General features: G+C 42.3%; 1 protein-coding gene across 1 annotated transcript; it reads left to right on the forward strand.

Annotated features, from left to right (window-relative positions):
* The first annotated feature begins 233 nt into the window (after positions 1-233).
* LOC120869425 (zinc finger protein 2-like) lies at positions 234-11,837 on the forward strand. The gene is made up of 3 exons (XM_040248741.1): positions 234-360; positions 10,263-10,444; positions 11,724-11,837. Exons 1-3 carry the CDS (start codon positions 234-236, stop codon positions 11,835-11,837), a joined length of 423 nt encoding a protein of 140 aa, XP_040104675.1.
* Positions 11,838-26,572: the final 14,735 nt, after the last annotated feature.

The following is a 26,572-nucleotide window of genomic DNA, read 5'->3' on the forward strand; positions in this document are numbered from 1 at the left end:
ACACGACTGAGTGACTTTCATTTCACTTCACTTCATTTATGTGTATTTGCCATAATATCCACAGTTTTGGTCACTTCATTTGTGTGTATCTGCCATTTTATTCACAGTTTTGGTGCGTTGCTTTCGAAATCCAGTTTTGAGTATAGGTGGACAAATGATCCAACTCACCAAATGAGGCAGGGGCTCTTCTGACATACTGTGAGGAAGGGGACATGGAAACTAATGGGTAACAGATGGATTACAAGGAGGAGAGGGCAGGGAACTGGTCCCTCACAGCTCCCTCTGCGCATGCGGAGTTCGTCCTCCTTGTTCACTCGCTAGGCATCAGCTTCGAGCTGCAGATAATCCTGGAGCCACCAGGTCCGTGCATTGTTCAGTGACTGGGTCCTGCACGAGGGGTATGCGCTACAGGTAAGAACCTAGTTTGGAGGGGTTTTGTTTTGTTTTTGCTGAACTTAGGATAGGTTTTGTGCCCACTGGTGGAAGCAAAATCTTGCGCGAATCCCATGTAGGCTGAGACGCTGTATAGCACTTGTTCTTGAGTCTGGTCTGCATTTGAGCCTAAAGAAAGCCAAGTGATAGAGCAGCTTGGCTTCCATGAAGGGACTAAGGGAGAAGCACAGGTTACTAGGTCAAAATAAATGCGCTGAAAGCATCCAAAAGTTAACGAGCTGTTCCAGAAGCTCCTCGAGTTTGCAAGTGACCTGGCCAATCATTCATTATCGAACCACATCCAGCAGGACACCAGCGGGACGAGAATTAATTCTGATAACATTTATTATATGCCTGCAGGCTAGCGGCAGGTGGAGGGTCTGCAGTATAACAGGATGATTTAAGAGCCTCTATTTGAACTAAGACAAGTTCAGATTCTAGCCTAGTCTCCCTGGACAAAAGGACGCACCTCTGGGTCTCTTTCCCTGTCTGTCAAAGGAGGTTATTCCAAAAGCCTGCCTCAAGCTTGCTTTGAGGATTGAGTTAAGATAACGTGCAAATTCTCAGCCGTGGTCTCCATGTTCACTAAGCACTCAAGAAGTGTTCATTGCCTTCATCACTGTTCTTTTCACGAAGATACTGGTTCTCAAAGACCCCCTGGCAAGCTGGGATTACCCATTCCAACTGACAAGAAAACCAAGATTCTGGGGGTGAATACTCAAGGCCAGTAATTGGAGAAGCTGGGATTACAATCCTCAGTTTTATTTCCAGATCCCATACTGGGTTTTATGCAGTAGCACCCCCTTCACAGGCTTCCCCGGTGGCTCAGACAGTAAAGAATCTGCCTGCAATGCAGGAGACCTGGGTTCGATCCCTGGGTGGGGAAGATTCCCCTGGAGAAGAGAACGACTACCCACTCTAGTATTCTTGCCTGGAGAATCCCATGGACAGAGGAGCCCGGTGGACCACAGTCCATGGGGTGCTAAGCAGAGTGGCATGCCCCTAAGAGCCACAGGGAAGGGCCTGGACTGTATGGGAACTGGGTCTTCTCCAGAAGCTCTTGGAGATCCCTTAGTATCTGTTCAGAGCCCTCAGGTTACTGCGTAACAGGCTTCTCGACTCTTCTTTCATTGCCCATCTGACCTGTGCTGGCAGCAGTTTACAGACTCCCAAGTCAGATTTTTCTGGCCATGGTTCTCAAAGGAGCTGGCATCAGAAACACCTGGAGGGCTTGTTAAAACCCGTAACTCCGCTGGGCTCCACCCCAGAGTCTCTGGTTCAGGAAGTCTGGGGAGGGGCCCAAGAATTTGCCTTTCTATCAAGTTCCCACACGTCCCTGATGCTGCTGGTCAGGGACCACTCATTGAGAACCTCCATTGTAGAAGATGGTGAACTGACTCCAAGGGATAGTTGCTGGAACCTGGGCTGAAAATTATGGTTGTTTGAATTTACCCCTCCCTGCCCCAGCCAGGAACAAATTTTCCCTGGCTCATACAGCTCTTGTGAGGAAAGAAGGCAGGCCACCAGGAGCAGGACTCTCTTCTGGAGATTCCCACGTTACACAGACATGCCTCACAACCGCTGCGGGACAGAGAGCCCAGAAACAAGCAATTCCTGATCCTTTTGACCTGAGTAACATCACACCAGAAGTTGTGGAGAACTGTTGGTCAGTGGGGGTGTGGGGCAGCTTTCAAGAGAGAGAGGGAGTTGGGCTGAGGGTGGTAGCAGGAGGCAGGCTTTCCGGGAAGAGAAATCCTGTATACTTATCACAGCTTCCACAGTTATCAACATATATATCTGCCGCACCACCAACACGCACGTACACTTTTACTCTTCTGCCTTCCTCTACTGGATTATTTTAATATAGATCCCAGACATCAAAACCTTCAGAATGTGGGAATTTCCGGGCGGTCCCAGGGTTAGGACTCTGCACTTTTACTGCCAAGGGTGTGGGTTCAGTCCCTGGTCGGGGAAATTAAGATCCTGCAAGCCACCCAGCAGCCAAATTAAAGAAAAAAAATTCTTTTTAAACCTTCAGAATGTAACAGGTTTAATAACAGCCAAAAGCATGGCATGGCATCCTTGCTATGCTGGGAAGCATTAAACCAGGTCTTTCTTAGTTGGACTTTTTGTTTTATATTTGTCACTGTTAAATCAAAGTGTTAGTTGCTCAGTCATGTCTGACCCTTTGGGACCCCATAGACTGTAGCTCTCCTAGGCTCCTTTGTCTATAGGATTCTCCAGGCAAGAATACTGGAGTGGGTAGCCATTCCCTTCTCCAGGGGATCTTCCCAACCCAGGCATCAAACCCAGGTCTCCTTCATTACAGGCAGATTCTTTGGTAAGAACTAATAAGGAAAAAAAATACTCTGACCAGTGAAAAGCCTGCTTCTCTTAGCTCTGCTTGTTCCACCAGGGTTGTCAGAGTCCCCTCGGCCTGCCTGTCCCTCCAAAGGGTCAGAGACAGTCTTCCTCCGTGTCACTGTTTGTTAGCTAATACGTGTGGATTTCTAGGCAAGTGCTGTGGGGACCTTCAGGGTAGATCATATGTCTCCCAACTTTTTTGCTCTATCCCTTTCCTCCAGCTCTGCCTTCCCAGTTCTCTAAACTTTTCCAGAAGCAGGAGAAAATGAACACAGTCCAGGTGAATTGTTTACTTATTACTCAGGTTTTTTCAGTGACATCTTAATGTTACTTTGCATTTTTAATAACCATGTTTTTTTGTCAATTGTTCTTCATCCTTTTCATTTGCCAGTGTTTTCCTGTGTTATTATTTTACTTTCCTCTTATTTTCTTCTTCTGGTTTTGAAGGCCCACAGCTTATTTTTATTGTGTTATTGATTGCTTTTGATGTGTTACTGTCCCAGATTCTGGTGAATTTTAATAGAGGCCTCTGGAGTATTCTGCAGAATCCCTATGGGTTGCATGCCCTCTGAGTCTAGGAATCTGAAAGGGCCTTTTTTCTGCCCCACTCCATGACTGACTGGCTGGTTATAGAATTTAGGTTTGAAATCCCTTTCCTTCAGAAGATCGTAGATGATGTTTTCTCTCCTAGCATTTGGGGAGACAGAGGAGAAGTCATGTGACAACTTGATTCTCAGTCCTTTGTTGTAGCCAGTTTTATTTTTTCTTCTTGTAAGTTTTTTCTTTACCCCTGGGTTTCAGCTGTTTCCCTAGGCGGTGTGTCTGGCTACCTGTCTTGTTTCAGAATTCCTGCCTGGTAATTGGATGGATCCTGTGGAGATGAAAACTCGCGTGCTCTGGGACATTGTTGGATCTTTCTGTGTTTATTTCCTTCCCTCCATCCTCTTTGTTTCTGTAGCCCCCACATCCCATGAGCTAATCAGTGCTTCTCTCCAGATGTGCTCCTCTGTGTTGCTTTCATCATTTCCATTCTTCTGTGTTTTTATGTTTGAGGCATGAAAAGGTCTCTACATTTTTGCCATCGGGGTCATTTTGTTTTCAAGCCTTCTCTTAAGAGTTTTGGTTTTTTTGTTGGTGTCCTGAGTCAGCAACAAAACTCGTGTTTCCTTTTTCTGTGTTCATAGCCAACTTTTCTCCTTTTAGGTAAATAAGACTCTCTTATGTGATTTGCAGACACCAGTGGGAATACTTAAAATTTATTCTCTGCAGTATCTTACAATTGTTTTCATAGTCTTCAATCTGTCGGTTTTGATACTCATCTTTCAGGCTGCTGCTTTTTATTGGCATTCTATTTGTTTGGCAGTCTTCACGTCTGCTCTTCCTGATGCTTCTTTCTCAGATCATTGTTTTCCCTCTAGCATCTGGGCCCTTTGTTGTTTTCTGGGTGAAGAGAAAAGTAAAGACCTCGTTAGATGAACGGAGGCAGCTGATGTGTGATACTCAGCAGTGCCGAGGTCTGTTTCCTGGGCAAGATTTTCCCGAATGAAAGGACTGACGTGGGGCCTCTTACATGGATTACTGGGTTATGTGTACAGACTGGCTTCTCTTAGGCTCTACAGAGGGGAACAAAACTTGAGGGGACCCCCTTCTCCCTGCTAAAGGGGGCAGCCTCTTCCTTGATGGCATGTTAGTCTGTTTCCCCAGAGCTGCCTTGAAACAACGCTGTGCCCGAATCAGAGGACCAAGCGCCATACCCTGCTCCCCTTTTGGTTTCAAGGTCCATGCAGATATCTGGAGGCAGTTCCTTGCTTTTTTTTCAATTTTTTATTTTATATTAGAATATGGGGTCACAAAGAGTCAGATATGACTGAGCAACTGGACACACACACACATATAGTTGATTTACAATGTGTTAGTTTCCGGGATACAGCAAAGTGATTCAGTTATATATATATATACACATAGCTACTATTTTTCAGATTCTTCTCCCATATAGGATATTACAGAGTATTGAGTAGGGTTCCCTGTGCTTTACAGTAGGTCTTTGTTGAAGTTCCTAGCTTTTTACAGGGAATGTCCTCCTGAGCATTAACCCTCAGGATCAGGGTTAATCCTTGGGATCAGGAGTGTGGTGGCCCTTCCATGACTCACGTTCCCTAAGCCCAAGCCCAAAGGCCTTAACTTTTAGCCATAGCTGCTGCTGAGCTGGGAGGTCTTCCCAGGTTCTGACTAGGACAGTTATAAGCATGTCAATTCAGTTCAGTTCAGTCACTCGGTTGTGTCCGACTCTTTGTGACCCCATGAATTGCAGCACACCAGGCCTCCCTGTCCATCACCAATTCCCAGAATTCACCCAAACTCATGTCCATCGAGTCAGTGATGCCATCCAGCCATCTCATCCTTGGTCGTCCCCTTCTCCTCCTGCCCCCAATCCCTCCCAGCATCAGAGTCTTTTCCAATGAGTCAACTCTTCACATGAGGTGGCCAAAGTATTGGAGTTTCAGCTTTAGCATCATTCCTTCCAAAGAACACCCAGGACTGATCTCCTTTAGAATGGACTGGCTGGATCTCCTTGCAGTCCAAGGAACTCTCAAGAGTCTTCTCCAACACCATGGTTCAAAAGCATCAGTTCTTTGGTGCTCAGCTTTTTTCACAGTCCAACTTTCACATCCATACATGACTACTGGAAAAACCATAGCCTTGACTAGATGGACCTTTGTTGGCAAAGTAATGTCTCTGCTTTTCAATATGCTATCTAGGTTGGTCATAACTTTCCTTCCAAGGAGTAAGTGTCTTTTAATTTCATGTCTGCAGTCACCTGGATTTGAAATATAAGCATGTAGAGGAACTCAAATTGTTTTATGAATCACCAGCTGGAGACAGAGGCATAGTATTCTGGTCTGGTTTTTGTTTCTCCAATAAACTACAGACAGACCTCATTTTATTGTGCTTCACTTTACTGAAGTACAGGTACTGCATTTTTTTTTTTTTTTACAAATTGAAGATTTGTGGCAGCCCTGCATGGAGCAAGTCTGCCAGTGCCTTTTGTCCAATGACATTTGCTCACTTTGTGTCTCTGTGTCACACTTTGGCAGTTCTCATAATTTTTCGAACTTTTTCATTGTTATATTTGTTGCAGTGATCTGTGATCAGTGATGTTCCTATTATAATTGTTTTGGGGCACCACAAACATTGCCCATATAAGATGACAAACTTAATCCATCCATGTTATATGTGTTCGAGCTGCCCCCCTGACCAGCTATCTCTCTTTGTCTCTGGACCCCCTCCCCCATTCCCTGAGACACAGCACTATTGAAGTGAGGTTACTTAATGATCCAACAGTACCTTGTAAGTGTTCAAGTGAAAGAAAGAGTTGCACATTTCTCGTTTTAAATCTAAAATTAGACATGAATAAGCTTAGTGAGGAAGAAATGTTGAAAGCTGAGATAGGCTGAAAGTTAGGCCTTTTGTGCCAATCAGTTAGCCAAGTTGTAAATGCAAAGGAGAAGTCCTTAAAGGAAATTAAAAGTGCTGCTTCAGTGAACACACAAATGATAAGAAAGCCTTATTGCTGATGTGAAGAAAGTTTAGTGGCCTGGATAGAAGATCAAGGCAGCCACAACATTTCCTTAAACCAAAAGCTAATCTAGAGAAAGGCTCTAACTTTCTTCAATTCTGTGAAGGTTGAGAGAGGTCAGGAAGCTACCAGCTAGGACTTTCATAGTTAGAGAGGAGAACTCAATGCCTAGCTTCAAAGTTTCAAAGGACAGGCTGACTCTCTTGTTAAGAGCTCATGCAGCTCGTGACTTGAAGTTGAAGCCACTGCTCATGTACTGTTCTGAAAATCCTAGGATCCTTAAGAATGAAGCTAAATGTACTCTACCTACGCTCCATAAATAGAACAACAAAGCCTGGATGACAGAACATCTGTTTACAACATGGTCTCCTGAATAGTTTAAGTCCACTATTGAGACCCATTGCTCAGGGGGAAAAAAAAAAGATTCCTTTCAAAATATTATTGCTCATTGGCAATGCACCGGCTCATCCAGGAACTATGATGGAGATGGACAGTGAGACTAATGTTGTCATGCCTGCTCACACAGCATGCATTGTTCAGCCCATGGATCAAGGAGTAATTTCTTTAAGAAATATATTTTATAAGGCAGTCGCTGCTATAGACAAGTATTCTTCTTATGGATCTGGTCAAAACAAACTGAAAACTTCTTGGAAACATTCACCATGCTAGATGCCTTTAAGAACATTTGTGATTCATAGGGAGAAGTCAAGCTATCAATATTAACAGGAGTTTGAAATAAGTTGATCCCAACCCTCATGAATGACTTTGAGGGGTTCAAGACTTCCATGGAGGAAGTAACTTCAGACATGGTGGAAATAGCAAGAGATTTAAAGTTAGAGGGGGAGCCTGAAGATGTGGCTGAATTGCTGCAATCTCATGATAAAACTTGAACAGATGAGGAGTTGCTTTTTATGGATGAACAAAGAAAGTGGTTCCTTGAAATGGAATCTACTCTTGGTGAAGATGCTGTGAAGATTCTTGAAGAGACAAAAGATTCAGAATGCATACACTTAGGTGACAAAGCAGTGGCAGGATCTGAGAGGATTGACTCCAATTTTGAAAGAAGTTCTGTTGTGGGTAAAATGCTATCAAATAGCATTGCATATTACAGAGAAATCATTAGTGAAAGGAAGAACTCAATTATGTTGCAAAACTTGTTGTTTTCTTATTTTTAGAAATTGCCAGTGCCACCCCAATCTTCAGCCACCATCACCCTGATCAGCCATCAATATCAAGGCTAGACACTCCACTAGTGAAAAGATCACAACTTACTGAAGACCCAAATGGTTGGCTTTTTTTTAACCAATAATGTGTTTTATAAATTAAGGCATGTGCATTGTTCTCTTAGATATAATGCTATTGCACACTTAATAAATAGCATAAACATAAATTTTATATGCACTGGGAATTCCCTCCCAAGTTCATGTGGCTTAACTGCAGTAGTGTGGAATCAAACCCACAATATCTCCAAGGTACCTGTATAGCATGACAGAAGTTACATGGTGGACAGCCTTTATAACATTTTCTGGTAAACTGTTCACAGTGAATACAGTAGGATCAGAATCCATAAGTATTTTCCATGCCATCTGGTCTTGAGCATTGAGGAGCCTTGGGCCATTACAGGGATCCATGTTTTTCAAGGATGCATTGGTGGACTTCACCCAGGATGTGTGACAGCTGCTGGACCATACTCAGAGGCTCCTGCACAAGGATATGATGCTGGAGAACTATGAGTGCATGGTGTCCCTGGTTAAGCCTGGTCCCCCCTGTGCCACTCCTGACAGCATGCATTTTCTGTCTTAGGGACCAAACCACTGTAGCCTGTCATGAGTTTTGGGCTTGAGATTTTGGATTCAAAGACCTTTAAGGGAACTTGAAATGATATTGTATTCTCACCTCCCTAGTGAAAGGATCTTCAGCATTGTATGGCTCCTAAAGCTTCTCCCTTCTGATTCTTCAAAGGGCTTGATCCCTAAGCAACTTTTCCAAGTCCCATGTCCTTTCCCAAAGCAGGTCACAGTGTTATCAAACCTGAGCTGATATTGGAGCAAGGAGTTGGAGCAAGAAGAACTGCGGATATTAAAGGGACAACTCCCAAGTCAGAGCCACCCCAGTGAGTTAATGAGGTCAGAGAGAAGACAAATGGGGAAAACTGGATCCAAACTGGCCAGTTCAGGGGGTGGTATCTTTGAAATGGGTTTTAAGGATCTCTTTTCGTGGCTCTAGCGTTTTAGAAGTGACTAAAGGCAAATGAGGTCGCGAAGAGTCAGACACAACTGAGCGACTGAACTGACTGAAAGGCAGATGACTACCACCTCTTAGATATCAAACTACCAAATGTCACTCTCATATATAAATGTTGTTTGTTTTCTGTCTTTTGGAGAGAGAGATTTGCTTGGGTTTTGTAGAATCCAATTGCTGCCTTTCTCATCCTAGGCCCTTATTTCTCTGTTTTTCTCTGTTCAATGATGGGATCCTTTGCCTTCCCTCCTGTGCCAAACATCCTGTAATCATGCATTTATTCATGCATCATTTTATTGAGTAAGTACTTACTAGGACCTGTTATACACCAGTCATTTTCTATTTAAGTCACAGGAGATACAAAAGTGAAATCTCTACTCTTGTCAATAGATCCAAATAGCAAATGCATATGTAAGATTCTGGTAGCAATCTGAATTCTGATTGCTTTAATTCTGAAAAATTAAAGTCAGATGAGGGGGAGGGAGACTGACAGGGAATCCTGTTTCAGAAGAAAATCAGAGAAGGCCTCTCAGTGGAGGTGGATGTTTGAAGAGGACTTTATTCAGGAATGGAGTCTTAAAATGAAGGAATGGAGTGAACCATGGGTTATCTGAGAGATTCCAGATTGAGAGAACATCAGGGGCCAAACCTCTGGATAGGAGTGTGCCTGGTGTAATCAGGGAACAGCAAGGAAGTTGGGAGGACCAGAGAGGAAAGAGGGAAGGGATCAAGGAATACACCCTTGAGCACTGAATTTGGAAGTCAGAGAGATGTAGGGATCTAACAAGAGAGACCAAGAGAGAGCACCTACCATGGTAGAGGGAGAATCAGGATACAGTGGTGTCCCAGGAGCATGTGAACAAAGTGTTTTCTAAAAAGGTGGAGTGAATTCCAAGATGCAAATGTAAATGTGGTCAACATTTCCCTTTTTCCTTTTTCCTCTCCATTTCCTTTTTTCCTTTCCAAATTATCCAGAGGAAAAATATTTAATGTCAATTCCATTTTTATTACAGATTGGAGGCAGCTGAAACCCCAAACTTTCAAAAAAAGTGGAAAAATTGCCAAAAGCAATGAAAATCAGGCTTGTTCATGGAAGCAGAAATAGAAAGCGACATAGCTGTGTAAATAGTGTTGGAATATATTATACAGACAGTATTAACTTGCCAACTTTAACCACAAATGGAACTTAATGTATTGAGAGATTCATTTTTAAACAATGGGGTCATAGCATTACCGTGAAGGGTGTACAGGTTCTGAGTAGAGAAGTATACTCATTCCACTATTTCTTGTGTTTTATTTCAAATGACAGGGAGGCCTGGCGTGTTGCGATTCATGGGGTCGCAAAGAATTGGACACAACTGAGCGACTAAACTGAACTGAACTGAACTGACCCATTTTGAGGTCATTTTTGTAACAAGCCAAAGCTACTCTTTCTCTCCCTTTTTCTACAAATATTTTTTCCATATATGTTTTTGTTTTCATGTACCAACTAAAAGAGTAAGATAAATATGTGCTTAGGAGTTCTTTCACCCCAGGAGTCTATGTCTAAAATCTAAGAATCACCTCAACCTAGGTCATTTATGTACAAACCTGTTCCTTAAGAAATGTGTTAAGATTTATAATGTATGTTAATTTTTCATATTTCTAGAAGTCCAAAGAACCAATAACATGAAAGAGATAAGCCAAGAAAATGACAAATATTTGAGGCAAGATTTATTCATCAATAACAGAACACTGACTAAGGAGAGGAATAAGACCTTCAAAGAAACACTTAGTATGGCCACAGATCCAGTGCCTTCAAGAAAAATATCCCATCAGGGTGACCCATTTGTAACAAATTTGAAAAGTGTTTCTCAATTAATGATTAATAATAGAAGTAATGTGAGAAGAAATCTGATGATTTCAGTGGATGTATGTTCTTTGATACTGTGCATGAGAAAACTCATACAGAAAATAAATCTTGTGAAAATGATCAAAAGAAGAAATCCCACAGGCAAATTGAGGCCTTTATTGAACATCAGACGATTTCAGCTTTGGAGCATCTTCTTGAATATAATCATGAGAAAGCCTTTCACAGAAAAACAGCCTTTATCCAAAAGTTAAAGCTTAGTGCTTGTCTAAGAACCCCTGGGGAAAGGAATCTACATGAGTCCAGTAAAAATTGGAAATTTTCATATGTGAGATCAAAACATATACTTAAGAGAGCTCACTGTAAATGTAATAAATTGGGGAAATCCTTTTGTGAGAAGTCAAACTTTATTCAATATCAGAGAATACACACAAGAGGAAAACTTGGTGAATGTAACAGAAACAAGAAAGTCTTGCAGAAGTCATCCACCCTCACAATGAGCGAACTCACACAGGAGAGAAAATTGATGACTGTAACCAGTGTGGGAAATCCTTCCATGCAAAGCCATGCCTGACTCAACATCAGAGAACTAACACAACAGAAAAACCCAGTGAGTGTAATGACAGTGAAAGAGCCATAAAAAAAAAAAGGAGTCCTATCTTGCTCTAAATCAGAGAATTAACACAAGTGAGAAAAACTTGAAAGGGAGTACGTGTGAGAAATCCTTCCATAAGCTGTTGAAACTAAGTCAACATCAGAAAGCATGCTTAGGAGAACTAAACAATGAGTATGTGAAAGTAGGAGGGTTTTAAATGAGAAGTCACACCTTACTCGAAATCAGAGGGCTCACAGAGAGAAGAAAACCTATGACTGTGATACACGTGGATGTGGAGACAGCTTCCCTAAGAAAACAGACTTTACTCACCATCAGAGCATGTACACAGGGGAAAAGTCCTGCAAATGTAGTGAATGTGGAAAGTCATCCTTTGTGACGTGCAATCTTACTGAGCATCAGAGAATGTAGGAAAACCCTATGTGTATCGTGAATGTGGAAAATCCTTCTGCCTGAAGTCAGCCCTCATCATCCATCAGAGAATTCACACAGGAGAGAAACCCTGTATATGTAATGGATGTGAGAAAACCTCCTGTGTGAAGCCAAACCTTACTCAGCATCAAAGGATGCACATAGGAGAGAAGTCCTATAAATGTAATGAATGCTGGAGATCTTGCTGTGTGAAATCCAACCTTGTTGTACATCAGAGAACTCATACTGGAGACAAACCCTATGAATGTCCTGAATGTGGGAAAACCTTCTATGAAAAGTCAGCCCTCACAAAACATCAGAGAATTCACACAGGGGAAAAAACCCTATGAATGTAATGAATGTAGAAAAAGCTCCAGCCAGAGGTCAGCACTCACCAAACATCAAAGAAAAACACATGAGGAGAAAACTCCCACAAACACTTTCCACTGCAGGTCATGCTCACTGAACACCAGCAAAACTACAGGGCAGAACCACAATTATGTCAACATGCAAGAGTCTTTATCAATAGGTCGTGAAAGTGAAAGTGAGAGTGAATTTGCTCATTCGTGTCTGACTCTTTGTGACCCCATGGACTGTAGCCTACCAGGCTCCTCTGTCCATGGGATTTTCCAGGCAAGACTGGAGTGGGTTGCCATTTCCTTCTCCAGGGGAATCTTCCAGACCCAGGGATCGAACCCAGGTCTCCCGCATTGTAGGCAGACGCTTTTACCATCTGAGCCACCAGGGAAGTTCAATAGGTCATAGCTAATTGTAATTAGAGAAGTAATATGAAAATGAAACAGGAGTGCTCTGTGAATGCTTTGGGGCTTCCTAGGTGGCTCAGTGGTAAAGAATCCACCTGCCAATATAGGAGATGCAGCAGATACAGGTTTAATCCCTGAGTCGAGAAGATCTCTTGGAGGAGGAAATGGCAACCCACTCCAGTATTCTGCCTGGAAAATCCCATGGACAGAGGGGCCTGGGGAGGACTGCAGTCCATGGGGCCACATGGAGTTGGACATGACTGAGCAACTGAGCACAACAGGAATTCTTTGATTGTGTTAAAATTTTCAAAAAGTATTCAAAGATACGAGGAGATATGTATTGTTTTAAGAACGTGGATAAAAATGTTCTTGTGGGAAAATGTTCTTGTGAAAATAGAAGTTGTATTTTAGATGTGATGCCAAACTTGTTACAAAAAAAGATGATACAATATTCAGTTCTTAATAGAATGTGAAATGTGCAGGTTTTGTCAAAGCAGGAATAAGTTATTGGCAAAACAGCATAGAATATATATGGGAGGACTTTCTGAAGTATATGAATATGTTATATAGTACATGAGTGTACTGTATAACATGAATTATGTGTATGTTGGCTTTATATAGGGAACCCACTTCTATCTCTGAATCTCAACAATCCAGTATTTGTAATAAGCAAAAACTGAACAGTCACATAAACCATGCCTCAACAGTTGCACTTCTGGACATGTACCCTAAAACCACTGGGCATTCTGATGGGTGATTGGAAATGCTGGGATAATTTGTTGTCACTATGACTAAGGGTCAGTCAGTTCAGTCACTCAGTCATGTCTGACTGTTTGTGACCCCAGGGACTGAAGCACACCAGGCCTCCCTGTCCAATACTAACTCCTGGAGTTTACTCAAACTCATGTCCATTGAACTGGTGATGCCATTCAACCATCTCATCCTCTGTCGTCCCCTTCTCCTCCTGCCTTCAATCTTTCCCGGCATCAAGATCTTTTCAAATGAGTCAGTTCTTCACATCAGTTGGCCAAAGTATTGGAGTTTCCACTTCAGCATCAGTCCTTCCAATGAATATTCAGGACTGATTTCCTTTAGGATGGACTGGTTGGATCTCCTTGCTGTTCAAGGGACTCTCAAAAGTCTTCTCCAACACCGCAGTTCAAAAGCATCAATCCTTCAGTGCTCAGCTTTCTTTATAGTCCAACTCTCACCTCCATACGTGATTACTGGAAAAACCATAGCTTTGACTAGATATACCCTTGTTGGTAAAGTAATAGCTCTGCTTTAAATATGCTGTCTAGGTTGGTCATAACTTTTCTTCCAAGGAGCAAATGTCCTTTAATTTCATGGCTGTAGTCACCATCTGCCGTGATTTTGGACCCCCCAAAAATAGTCTGTCACTGTTTCCATTGTTTCCCATCTATTTGTCATGACGTGATGAGAAGGCGATGGCACCCCACTCCAGTACTCTTGCCTGGAAAATCTCATGGATGGAGGAGCCTGGTAGGCTGCAGTCCATGGGGTCGCTAAGAGTCGGACATGACTGAGTGACTTCACTTTCACTTTTCACTTTCATGCATTGGAGAAGGAAATGGCAACCCACTCCAGTGTTCTTGCCTGGAGAATCCCAGGGACAGGGGAGCCTGGCGGGCTGCCGTCTATGGGGTTGCACAGAGTCGGACACGACTGAAGCGACTTAGCAACAGTAGCAGCAGCAGATGGGACTGGATGCCGTGATCTTCGTTTTCTGAATGTTGAGTTTTAAGCCAACTTTTTCACTCTCCTCTTTCACTTTCATCAAGAGGCTCTTTTGTTCTTCTTCACTTTCTGCCATAAGGGTGGTGTCATCTGCATATCTGAGGTTATTGATATTTATTGTTATTTCTCCCAGCAATCTTGATTCCAGCTCTTGCTTCATCCAGTCCAGCATTTCTCATAATGTACTCTGCATATAATTTGAATAAGCAGGGTGACACTATACAGCCCTGACATACACCTTTCTCAATTTGGAAACAGTCTATTGCTGGTTTGGAACCAGTTCTAACTGTTGCTTCCTGACCTGCATACAGATTTCTCAGGAGACAGGTCAGGTGGCCTGGTATTCCCATCTCTTGAAGAATTTTCCACAGTTTGTTGTGATCCACATAGTCAAGGCTTTGGCATAGTCGATAAAGCAGAAGTAAATGTTTTTCTGGAACTCTTGCTTTTTCGATGATCCAGTGGATGTTGGCAATTTGATCCCTGGTTCCTCTGCTTTTCTTTTCTTTTTAAATAAAATTTATTTATTTAAATTGAAGGCTAATTACTTTGCAATAATGTATTGATTTTGCCATACATCAACATAAATCCGCCTCGGGTGCACACATGTTCCCCACCCTGAGCCCCACTCCCACCTCCCTCCCCATACCATCCCTCTGGGTCATCCCAGTGCACCAGCCCCGAGCATCCTGTATCATGCTTCAAACCTGGACTGACAATTCGTTTCACATATGATATTATACATGTTTCAATGCCATTCTCCCAAATCATCCCACCCTCGCCCTCTCCCACAGAGTCCAAAAGACTCTTCTATATATCACTGTCTCTTTTGCTGTCTCGCATACAGGGTTATCATTACCATCTTTCTAAATTCCACATACATGCATTAGTATACTGTATTGGTGTTTTTCTTTCTGGCTTACTTCACTCTGTATAATAGGCTCCAGTTTCATCCACCTCATTAGAACTGATTCAAATGTATTCTTTTTAATGGCTGAGTAATATTCCATTGTGTATATGTACCACAGCTTTCTTATCCATTCATCTGCAATGGACATCTAGGTTGCTTCCATGTCCTGGCTATTATAAACAGTGCCACGATGAACATTGGGGTACACATGTCTCTTTCAATTCTGGTTTCCTTGGTATGTATGCCCAGCAGTGGGATTGCTGTATCATTTGGCAGTTCCATTTCCAGTTTTTTAAGGAATCTCCACACTGTTCTCCATCGTGGCTGTACTAGTTTGCATTCCCATCAACAGTGTAAGAGGGTTCCCTTTTCTCCACACCCTCTCCAGCATTTATTGCTCCTCTGCTTTTCTAAATCCAGCTTGAACATTTGGAAGCTCATGGTTCATGTACTGTTAAACCTGGCTTGGAGAATTTTGAGCATTGCTTTGCTAGCATGTGAGATGAGTGCAATTGTGCAGTAGTTTGAGCATTCTTTGGCATTGCCTTTGTTTGGGATTGGAATGAAAGCTGACCTTTTCCAGACCCAGATAATCACAATGGTGTGATCACTCACCTAGAGCCAGATATCTTGGGATGTGATGTCAAGTAGGCCTTAGGAAGCATCACTATGAACAAAGCTAGTGGAGGTGATGGAATTCCAGTTGAGCTATTTCAAATCCTAAAAGATGATGCTGTGAAAGTGCTGCACTCAATACACCAGCAAATTTGGAAAACTCAGCAGTGGCCATAGGACTGGAAAAGGTCCATTTTCATTCCAATCCCAAAGAAAGGCAATGCCAAAGAATAATTAAGTGTGCTACAGGTATTTAGTATGTGAGAGGACCAAAGATACCCAACACCCCACACTGTCAGTGAGAGGACAGGAGGAAAGAACTCAGCCAGGATACCAGTACCCCCATCACAGGAAGACCCTGCCCTTGAGAAACTCTTGGACATCTACACCCATAGACAAGTAAGAGAAGGTCTATTGCTGTGTTGCAAGTTTTTGTAATGACAGTTGAAAAAAAGAAAGTAGTAATGTCCATTGACAATAGCCTGCTGCTGCTGCTGCTAAGTCGCTTCAGTCGTGTCCAACTCTGTGCGACCCCATCGACGGCAGCCCACCAGGCTCCCCAGTCCCTGGGATTCTCCAGGCAAGAGCACTGGAGTGGGTTGCCATTTCTTTCTCCAATGCATGAAAGTGAAAAGTGAAAGTGAAAGTGAAGTCGTGTCCGACTCTTAGCGACCCCATGGACTACAGCCTATCAGGCTCCTCCATCCATGGGATTTTCCAGGCAAGAGTACTGGAGTGGGGTGCCATTGCCTTCTCCAGACAATAGACTAGATAAATAAATGTTGGTGGGTCGCAAAGATTCGGACATGACTGAGCGACTGAACTGAACTGAGCTGATGGTTATACAGTGGGAATTGTTATCGTTCAGTCACCCAGTCATGTCCAACTCTTTGCGACCCCTTGGACTGCAGCACGCCAGGCCTCCCTGTCCTTCACCATCTCCCAAAGTTTGCCCAAGTTCATGTCTGTGCATCAGTGATGCCATCCAGCCATCTCATCCTCTGATGCCCTCTTCTCCTGCCCTCAATCTTCCCCAGTATCAAGGGCTTTTCCAATGAGTCAGCTGTTTGCATCAGATGAGCAAAATACTGGAGTTTCAACTTCAGCATCAGCCCTTCCAATGAGTATTTAGGGTTGATTTCCCTTAAGATTGACTGGTTTGATCTTGCTGTCCAAGGAGCTCTCGGGAGTCTTTTCCAGCATCAGTTCTTCAGCACTCCTCCTTCTTTCTAGTCTAGCTCTCACAACCATATGTCACCACTGGGAAGACCATAGCCTTCACTATACGGAGCTTTATTGGCAGAGTAATGTCTCTGCTTTTCAGCACACTGTCTAGGTTTGTCAAAGCACTGGAAATACTATACACCAATAAAAATAAACCTCAGTGTAATTTTAATAAAAAGGAAAATATAAATACCATGTTATTGCATTTATATAAAGTTCAAAAAGAATTCAGCAGTACATTGTTTAGGGACACATATATAATAAGTAGTAAAACTACAAAGGAAAACCCATGGATGGTGAACACAAGATCTAGCATAGCATTTACATCTGTGGAGGAAGGAGGGGGCTTACATTCAGGGAGAAACAGAGAGGAAGTTTCATTTTATTAAATGTGTCATGAGTATTTCTTATTTCTTTATATTTTGTCTCTGTGTGTGTTTGTGTGTATTTGCTATTTAATTTTCAAGAAAAAGATAGAAATAATTGTATTATAATGTTAGCAAAAGTGTGTTTGGTGTAAAAATCAAGGTTTTTCTCTTTCATCTATTTTTCTGTATCCAAAATCTCTATGATGACTTTTTCAAGTATTTGTACCACTAGTCATTTGGGCCTGGTATGACTGAGTTTCTTCATTGTATTTTTCCTTTATTTCCTAGTAAAAAAATTTCCTAATTAAAAAAATAATAATAAAATGAACATTGACAAAGTATAAAAGTAAAGAAAGTGGAAAAGAAACAAAAAGTACAGTAAACTAAATAAAAATGAAAAGTAAAAGTAATCGCAGATAATGTGAACACATTGAATTTGTATATCAAAGGCAGAGGCAGATTAATGCTCAGTTAAAAAACTAAATCCAACTATATGTGGTTTAGATAGTAAAACCAGGTGACAGAGGAAATTTGAAAGTTAAAGGATTGGGCAAAAGTATGTATATAGATATATGAAAGTGTGAAAGTGTTAGTCACTCAGTTGTGTCCGACTCTTTGTGACCCCATGGACTGTAGCTCACCAGGCTTCTCTGACCTTGGAATTCTCCAGGCAAGAATACTGGAGTGGATTGCCATTCCCTTCTCCAGGGGATCTTCCCAATCCAGGGATGGAACCTGGATCTCCTGCATTGCAGGAAGATTCTTTACCATCTGAGCCACCAGGGAAGCCTGTATATATATTTTGATTTCACTAAAATGTAAGCACTTAAGGGTAAGTCCTGTGATTATATCATTTAACCCAACTGTGTTTTTAACCATTTGATTCTTTAGCCTCTCATCAAAATGACCTTATAGGGAAATAATCCATCAACAGGTAAATATGTTCAGGTTATGCTGCTCTTCTGTCTTAATATTTTCAACTCTTTGTGGTCAGAAAATCCACCATTGGGGGAAGAGGCTGTCAGGCATGTGTGTCTTTTTGATTGATGGCACTCCCTTGGTTGACATTTCTAGGAAGAAACTTTCTATGACACTTGTTTTGACTATTTGGAATGACCACAGGGCACTGAGAGTGGGCAACTTGACTTCTAATCTTGACCTTGCCTAATGTTATTCATCTTTAAAAGGAAGAGGCAGATTCAGGTCATACTATTGTCTTCATCAGTTCAGACTGCTGTAACAATTCCATAGACCCAGGGGGCTAATAAACTACAAATTTTTTTTCTCAGTGATGGAAGCTGGAAGACCAAGATCATAGCACCAGCAAATTCAGTGTCTGGTGAGGACTTGCTTCCTGGTGCAGAGTTGGCCATTTCCTCCCTGTTCCTCACATGGCAGAGAGGGTGAGGGGCTCCCTGGGGTCTCTTTTATTAGAGGGCTCCCCTCTCATGACCTATGCATCTCCCAAGGGCCCCACCTTCTAATACCATCATTAGCCTACCATCATCTAATATCATAATATTGGGGAGTTTGAATTTCAACATAGAAATTTTGGAGGGATACACACAGTCCATAAGAACTATATTATCATTAACCAGTATTATCATTCTAAACTATGATTGTCGATTTATGGGGCAATCAGCACATCTTTAGAGGCCAAGAGTGACAACCTGGAGAGAAGTAGAGAATAAAGCAAGCACAGTGTCTTTAGAGGATTGGAGATTAAATTTCCTTAGCGGGGTCTAGCCTCCTGCCTAGACTGTTCTCTCACAGACACCCCGAAATAGGGCCTATCTTGTGGAGTCTGTCTCCTCTGAGCTCAGCTGACTCCTCTGAAAGCTGTCCCAAACCTTCATCACCCACTCCTGACACTCTCTCACAAAGGGTGCTGCTGCTGCTAAGTCACTTCAGTCGTGTCCGACTCTGTGCGACCCCAGAGACGGCAGCCCACCAGGCTCCCCCATCCCTGGGATTCTCCAGGCAAGAACACTGGAGTGGGTTGCCATTTCCTTCTCCAATGCACAAAAGTGAAAAGTGTAAGTGAAGTCGCTCAGCTGCGTCCGACTCTTCGTGACCCCATGGACTGCAGCCTACCAAGCTCCTCTGTCCATGGGATTTTCCAGGGAAGAGTATTGGGGTGGGGTGCCATTGTCTTCTCCATCACAAAGGATAACACCATGCAAATTTCGCACACTCTGAACAGAAGGACCAAGAGTTGTTTCTGGCCCAACTCCCTAACTGAGGCCCTTCTACCTCTTTCCAGAGTACTGGTAAAGAAGTCTATTTTTCTTTTTTTTTTTAATTTAAAGATGTCTTTGTGTCTTTATTTTTGGCTGTGAATGGGTCTTTGATTGCTTGCGCAGGCTTTCCCTAGTTTCAGCCAGCAGGGGCCCCTTCTGGTTGCAGTGCAACTAGCACCCTAGTCTCTAGGGCATGAGGGCCTCAGCAGTTGCAGCTCGTGGACTTAGCTGCCCCATGGCATGTGGGATCTTCCCGGGCCAGGGATCAAACCTGTGTCCCCTGCACTGACAGATTCTTAACCACTGGACCACCAGGGAAGTCTCAGTAAGAAGTCTTACTTCTTGTGTGTGTGTCCCCTTGTATTTTTGTTTCTGGAGATGCCTAACACACAACAGATGATATATCCATGTGGACTCTATCTAAGCCCCAAAGACAAATTCACTTTAGATGGGACCTCCACCCTGGGAACTAATGTTGGTCTCCGATGGCACCCACTGGCCTCTGGAATCTCAAACGTAGCTTCTGGCACACTCAAACTAGTGCCACCTTGAACAACAACAACAAAACAGGCTGGAGGGTCCCTGAGCTATCCTTAAGCTACAGGAATGCAGTTTGGCTTCAGACTCCACAGAAACACCAAGATATCCCAGGAGTACAAGGCAGGAGTCAATTTTAATTCACCATTGATTTCCTGAGGTCACTGAAGGGCATTTCATCAGGCTGAGTGCTCTGAAGAATTCAAAGATAGTTATTAAAATACATGTCTGGGTTTTAGGCGATATGGTATATTGCAGAAGCCTCTAGAAAGACGGACAAAAAGAGAGATGAGGCATAAATTACCAATATCAGTAATGAAATGGGATATCATGACAGACCCTGAAGACGTCAAAATGATAATAGAGGGATCTACGAACAACTTTATATGCATAAACTTGACAACTTAGATTAAATAGACCAATTGCTCCAGAAATATAAACTATCACAACTCACTGAATATGAAATAGAATTAAGGAAATTTAATTTGTAATTTTAAAACTCCCCAAAAGGAAATCTCTAGGTCCAGATGGTTTCACTAGAGAATTCTACCAAATGTTTAAGGCAGAAATAACCCCAGTTCTACACACTTTGTTCCAAAAATTCAAGAATAAAAAACACTTCCCTGTTCAGTTTATGAAGCTAGCATTCACTGATACCAAAACCAAGAAGAAAATGTTAAATACAGTACAAAAAAGGATAAATACAAGCCAATATTCCTCATGAACTAGACACACACATCCTTAGCAAAGTATTAGCAAATAGAATTATTTATTAATTGTATGCAAAGACATAAGAGTATATGAAAATGATTTTATACCATGGGGTTTATTGTAAGGATGCAAGGCTGATTAAATATTCAAAATCAATACATATAATTCACCATATTACTAAACAAAGAAGAAATATCACAGTTTCTACCAATGAAGAAAAAGTATTTGACAAAATGTACATGAAATTTATGACAAAACTCTCATAAAAATACAAGTGGGGGAAATTGATAAAGAGCGTCTATAAAAACCTACAGCTAACAATACACTTAAATGGTTAAAGACTGGACACTTCCCCTCTAAGATTAGGAACAAGGCAAGGATATCTGCTCTCACAAGTTTTACTCAACATTGTGCTGGAAGTTCCAGCCACTGTAACAAGACAAGAAAAGGAAATAAAAGCATACTGATCAGTAAAGAGAGAATAAAACTGTTCTATTTACAGATAAGTGATTGTCTAAGTAGAAAATCCCAAAGAAGCTACCAAAAAAAAAAAAAGCAACAAAACAGAAAAACCTCCTAGAACTAATAAATGAGTTCAACAAGGTCAAAGGATGCAAGAGAAACATATAAAACCCAATTGTATTTCTCTATGCCAGCAATGAACATATGGGTATCAAAATTTTAAATATGATATCCTCTTTTAATTGCTCAAATATAGTTAGATGTAAGCTTAACCAAACATGTCCAAACCTGCATTTTGAAAACTACAAAATGCTGATCGAAGAATATCTTTAAAAGTGGATAAACACACCTGATTCGTGGATTGGAAAACTCAACACAGTAAAGATGCCAGTTCTCCCTGTATTGATATTTAGGTTTAAGGCAATTTCAAAATCCAGCAGGAATCTTTTTGTAGATATAAGAAAGATTATTCTAAAGTTTATGTATGTGGAAATAAAAAGAAACTAGACTAACTAAAACAATTTTGAAAAATAAGAATAAATGGAAAGATCAGTCTACTTTCTAGATTTATTATACAGTGACAGTGATCAAGACTGTGGCTTTGGTGGATGGATAGACATGTAGATCAATGGATATAACAGAGAAACCAGAAATAGACTCACACAAATATACACAACTGGTTTTTTTTAACAAAGGTGCAGAAGCAATTCAACGGAGGAAGGATAGGCTTTTCAACAAACAATGTTGGAGCAATTGGACAAGGAAGGTGAAGGTGAAGTCGCTCAGTCGTGTCCGACTCTTTGCGACCCCGTGGACTGTAACCTACTAGGCTTCTCCGTCCATGGGATTCTCCAGGCAAGAATACTGGAGTGGATTGCCATTTCCTTTTCCAGGGGATCTTCCCGACCCAGGGATCGAACCCGGGTCTCCCGCATTGGGGGCAGACGCTTTAACCTCTGAGCCACCAGGGAAGCCCCAATTGGACAAACTGTAGGTGAATAAATGAACCTCAACCTCCTGAGGAGGAAAGTATGGACTTTGGATTCAGACAGAACTGACTTCGGATGCCAGTTTTCCCACTATTACTATGTGGTTCTGCTTTGATTATTAAACTTTGCTGAGCCTCAGGCCCAAGCCTAGAGCTTATCAATGGCCTGTTAGGGATGCTGGGGTAAGGAATAAGCGGCATTTAATTTGAGGGTTATGTTCCCAAAATGGCCAGCAGAGGGCTCTACTCGCACACGAATGACTCCAGCACGTCTCTGCCCTGGCTGACAGCAGTCTGCTTTGCAAACCCTCCTCTCCTTCCAGCCACCCATTTTCATTAGCCCACATTAATGCACGGTGCTGGGGAGGCATTTTTCACAGTTATGTGTGTCACCGCATTTCTGTCAAAGAAACAAATCAGATCATTTAAATTATAAGACTACCTTTTTCCTGCCTGCTTTAATTTTTTTTCTTAAAAGAATAGACATGCATTCTCAACAGGGGAAATATTGCCCCCAAGGGGGTGAAAATTGGTTCTTAGTGCCTTAAAAAATCTTTAGATATTACAGTGGTTTGTGGCCCTCAGAGGACCATAGTACATAAAGAGATATGCAGTATATCTGTGGTATTAAATTTTTATGGGGAGGACAATTATTACAGGGGGAAAAAAATCCTAAAAGTCCCCTTGGAGGAGCTATAACTTTAAAAAAATGTTGAGAAACACTGGAATAACGGGAGATGAATCAAGAGATGTCATCTTTGTACCACACATGAAGTTAGGAATACATAGCACAGTTCTTTCTTTTTTTAATTGGAATATAATTGCCTTACAATGTTGTGTCAGTTTCTGCTGTACAACATCATGAATCAGTCGTATGTATACATATATTCAGGCTTCCCTGGTGGATCAGACAGTAAAGAATCCACCTGCAGAGTGGGAGACCTGGGTTCAATCCCTGGGTTAGGAAGATCCCCCGAAGGGACGCATGGCAACCCATGCCAGTATTCTTGCCTGGCAAATCCCATGGACAGAGGAGCCTGGCAGGCTACAGTCCATGGGGTCGCAGAGTCAGACACAACTGAACAGCTAAGCACATACATACATTCCTTCCCTCTTGAAACTCTCTCCCACCCCTCTAGGTCAATCCAGAGCACTGAGCTGAGATCCCTGTGCTATACAGCAGCTTTCTGCTAGCTGTCTATTTTACACATGCATGCATGCTGAGACGCTTCGGTCATGTCTGACTCTTTGCAACCCTGTGAACTGTAGCCTGCCAGGTTCCTCTGGCCATGGGATTCTCCAGGCAAGAATACTGGAGTGAGTTGCCATGTCCTGGAGATCTTCCAGACCCGGGGATCGAACCCACATCTCTTAAATCTCCTGCACTGGCAGGCAGGTTCTTTACCACTAGCACCACCTGGGTTGCACATGATATTATATATATATATATGTTTGTATATGTCAATATACATATATATACATACATACATATGTACAATGTATACATATATATATATGTCAATGCTACTCTTTCAATTCGCTCCTCTCCTTCCCTCCCTGTGTCCACAATTTTGTTCTCTACGTCTGCATCTCTATTCCTGCCCTGCAGACTGGTTCATCAGTACCATTTTTCTAGATTCCACATATAACGTAGCACAATTCTTTCTTCCATAATTTAGGGAATGCCACAGCACAGCCCAACCTCAACAGTCCCTAACTGAAGGTTTTGTCATGGCTCAGGACGTTCCCTTGCCCCCATGAAACTTCAATTCCATTCTAATTATCTCCACAAGGTTTCTGTGGGCCTCTGTGCCCCCTCCCCACCGCTGTCTCCCACCCCGCCATCCCTAAACAATCTCCGATCTACTTTGTCACCATAGGTTAGTTTGCATTTTTAGAGTATTACATAAATGGAATCAAACACTGTGACCTACTCCCTTTTCTCAGTTCTTTCACTTAGCATCATCATTTTGAGATTCGTCCATGTTGTTGGGTGTATTAATGGTCCATTATTTTTTAGAGCTGAGTAGTATCCCATTGTAAGGCTATAACACAGTTTGTTGATTTATTCACTCATTAATGGATATTTGTGTTAGGTCCAGTTTGAGGCAACAGTGAATAAAGCTGCTATGAGGATTTGTGTACAAGTCTTTGTATGGACTTAGGTTTTCATTTCTTTTCTTAAATACATAGGAGTAAAATTACTCTATTGTATGGGAAGTGTCTGTTCCCCTTTATAACAAAGGAGCTGGTTAAAGTCTCTTTCCCCAGGCAGTGGGGCCCCTTTCCCACTCCTCTGGGAGAGGCCACCTTCAGTGATTCAAAAGGAGTCTTTTCTGGAGAGACTGCTCCAAACATGCCAACATGCCCTCACCCACCTCGGGAGTGTCCAAGATTGAGCAGAGGAGGGCCAGATGGCAGAAGCCAGCTGCCTGAGCAAGCATCCACCTGTTGCCTACCCCTTGGCTTAAACCTATGGCTGAATGCACTGGGAGGTGGGTCCCTTATGACCAGCAGAGAGAAGGAAGAAGCCTAAGCTTGGTGTATGGAGGAGGGCTCCAATTCTGATGGTAAATGGACATGTGTATCCATCATGGCCTCATACTGAGAAGGGCATAATGACTAGGATGGGCCCAGATCCCTTAGGAGCGAGGGCGAACGGCCACGCCACCAGGTAAGCCACTTATCCAGCAGAGGGGCCAACGGGGAGGGAAATCCAGAAGTGACAGCGGAGCTACTCCCTGCACCGCCCACCTACCTACCTCTTGTTACATGAGGAAAACCAAATTTCTCCTGCGTTTCAACCACTGTGATTCAGGTTTCTGTTACACACAATTCTGGCTGATACAGTCTTCCTAACAATAGCCCATGCCTGGGTTTTGTTTGCTAATCCTATTTAGCACACTTGGGGTTTTCATAGGACAATTCAGCCCCTTTGAGATTATCGTAAAAATGGAAAGCTTCATTTTATTCCTTCCACTTCAATTTAGGCTTACTGCTTATTTTACTTTGTTATTTCTCTCTTCCTTTTTTTTGTTTTTTTTTTTTTTTACTGGCTTGATTACACGGTCATTTATTATCTGGTTTTGGTGTTCTGTAAGAGTTAATGGTTACCTTTTATTTTTCATATTAAAAAAAAAAACATGATCATGGGGACTTCCCTGGTCATCCAGTGGATAAGACTCCAAGCTTCCAATGTAGGGCTCATGCGTTCAATCCCTAGTCAGGGAACTAAGATTCCCCCATGCCATGCAGTGCAGCAAATAATAATAATAATAAATAAAATATAAATTATCAAAAACCAAAATATATGATCACAATTATATAATCTTCCATTATATGAAAAATACCATCTATTTCTCCACATTAAGACAACCCTTTGGAGGGCATATATGTATACCTATGGCAGGAGTTCCAGAAAAATATCTATTTCTGCTTTATTGACTATGCCAAAGCCTTTGACTGTGTGGATCACAATAAACTGTGGAAAATTCTGAAAGAGATGGGAATACTAGACCACCGGACCTGCCTCTTGAGAAACCTATATGCAGGTCAGGAAGCAACAGTTAGAACTGGACATGGAACAACAGACTGGTTCCAAATAGGAAAGGGAGTACATCAAGGCTATATAGTGTCACCCTGCTTATTTACCCTCTATGCAGAGTACATCATGAGAAACGCTGGACTGGAAGAAGCACAAGCTGGAATCAAGATTGCCGGGAGAAATATCAATAACCTCAGATATGCAGATGACACCACCCTTATGGCAGAAAGTGAAGAGGAGCTAAAAAGCCTCTTGATGAAAGTGAAAGAGGAGAGTGGAAAAGTTGGCTTAAAGCTCAACATTCAGAAAACGAAGATCATGGCATCCAGTCCCATCACTTCATGGGAAATAGATGTGGAAACAGTGGAAACAGTGTCAGACTTTATTTTGGGGGGCTCCAAAATCACTGCAGATGGTGACTGCAGCCATGAAATTAAAAGACGCTTACTCCTTGGAAGAAAAGTTATGACCAACCTAGATAGCATATTCAAAAGCAGATACATTACTTTGCCAACAAAGGTCCATCTAGTCAAGAGTGGTTTTTCCAATGGTCATGTATGGATGCGAGAGTTGGACTGTGAAGAAGGCTGAGCACCGAAGAATTGATGCTTTTGAACTGTGGTGTTGGAGAAGACTATTGAGAGTCCCTTGGACTGCAAGGAGATCCAACCAGTCCATTCTAAAGGAGATCAGTCCTGGGTGTTCATTGGAAGGACTGATGCTAAAGCTGAAACCAATACTTTGGCCATCTCATGCGAAGAGTTGACTCATTGGAAAAGACCCTGACGCCGGGAGGGATTGGGGGCAGGAGGAGAAGGGGACAACAGAGGATGTGATGGCTGGATGGCATCATCGACTCGATGGACATGAGTTTGGGTGAACTCCGGGAGTTGGTGATGGACAGGGAGGCCTGGCGTGCTGCAATTCATGGGGTTGCAAAGAGTCAGACACGACTGAGCAACTG

The sequence above is a fragment of the Oryx dammah genome, unplaced genomic scaffold (genome assembly GCF_014754425.2).
Source record: "Oryx dammah isolate SB20612 unplaced genomic scaffold, SCBI_Odam_1.1 HiC_scaffold_10, whole genome shotgun sequence".
Taxonomy (NCBI): Eukaryota; Metazoa; Chordata; class Mammalia; order Artiodactyla; family Bovidae; genus Oryx; species Oryx dammah.

Bases quoted from the DNA above. Each gene is read 5' to 3' on its own strand.
- LOC120869425 (XM_040248741.1), top strand. From the start codon at position 234: ATGGATTACAAGGAGGAGAGGGCAGGGAACTGGTCCCTCACAGCTCCC. The intron at 361-10,262 runs GTCCGTGCATTG...TCATATTTCTAG, and splicing joins GATAATCCTGGAGCCACCAG to AAGTCCAAAGAACCAATAAC. The intron at 10,445-11,723 runs GTAACAAATTTG...GTTGTACATCAG, and splicing joins CCCATCAGGGTGACCCATTT to AGAACTCATACTGGAGACAA.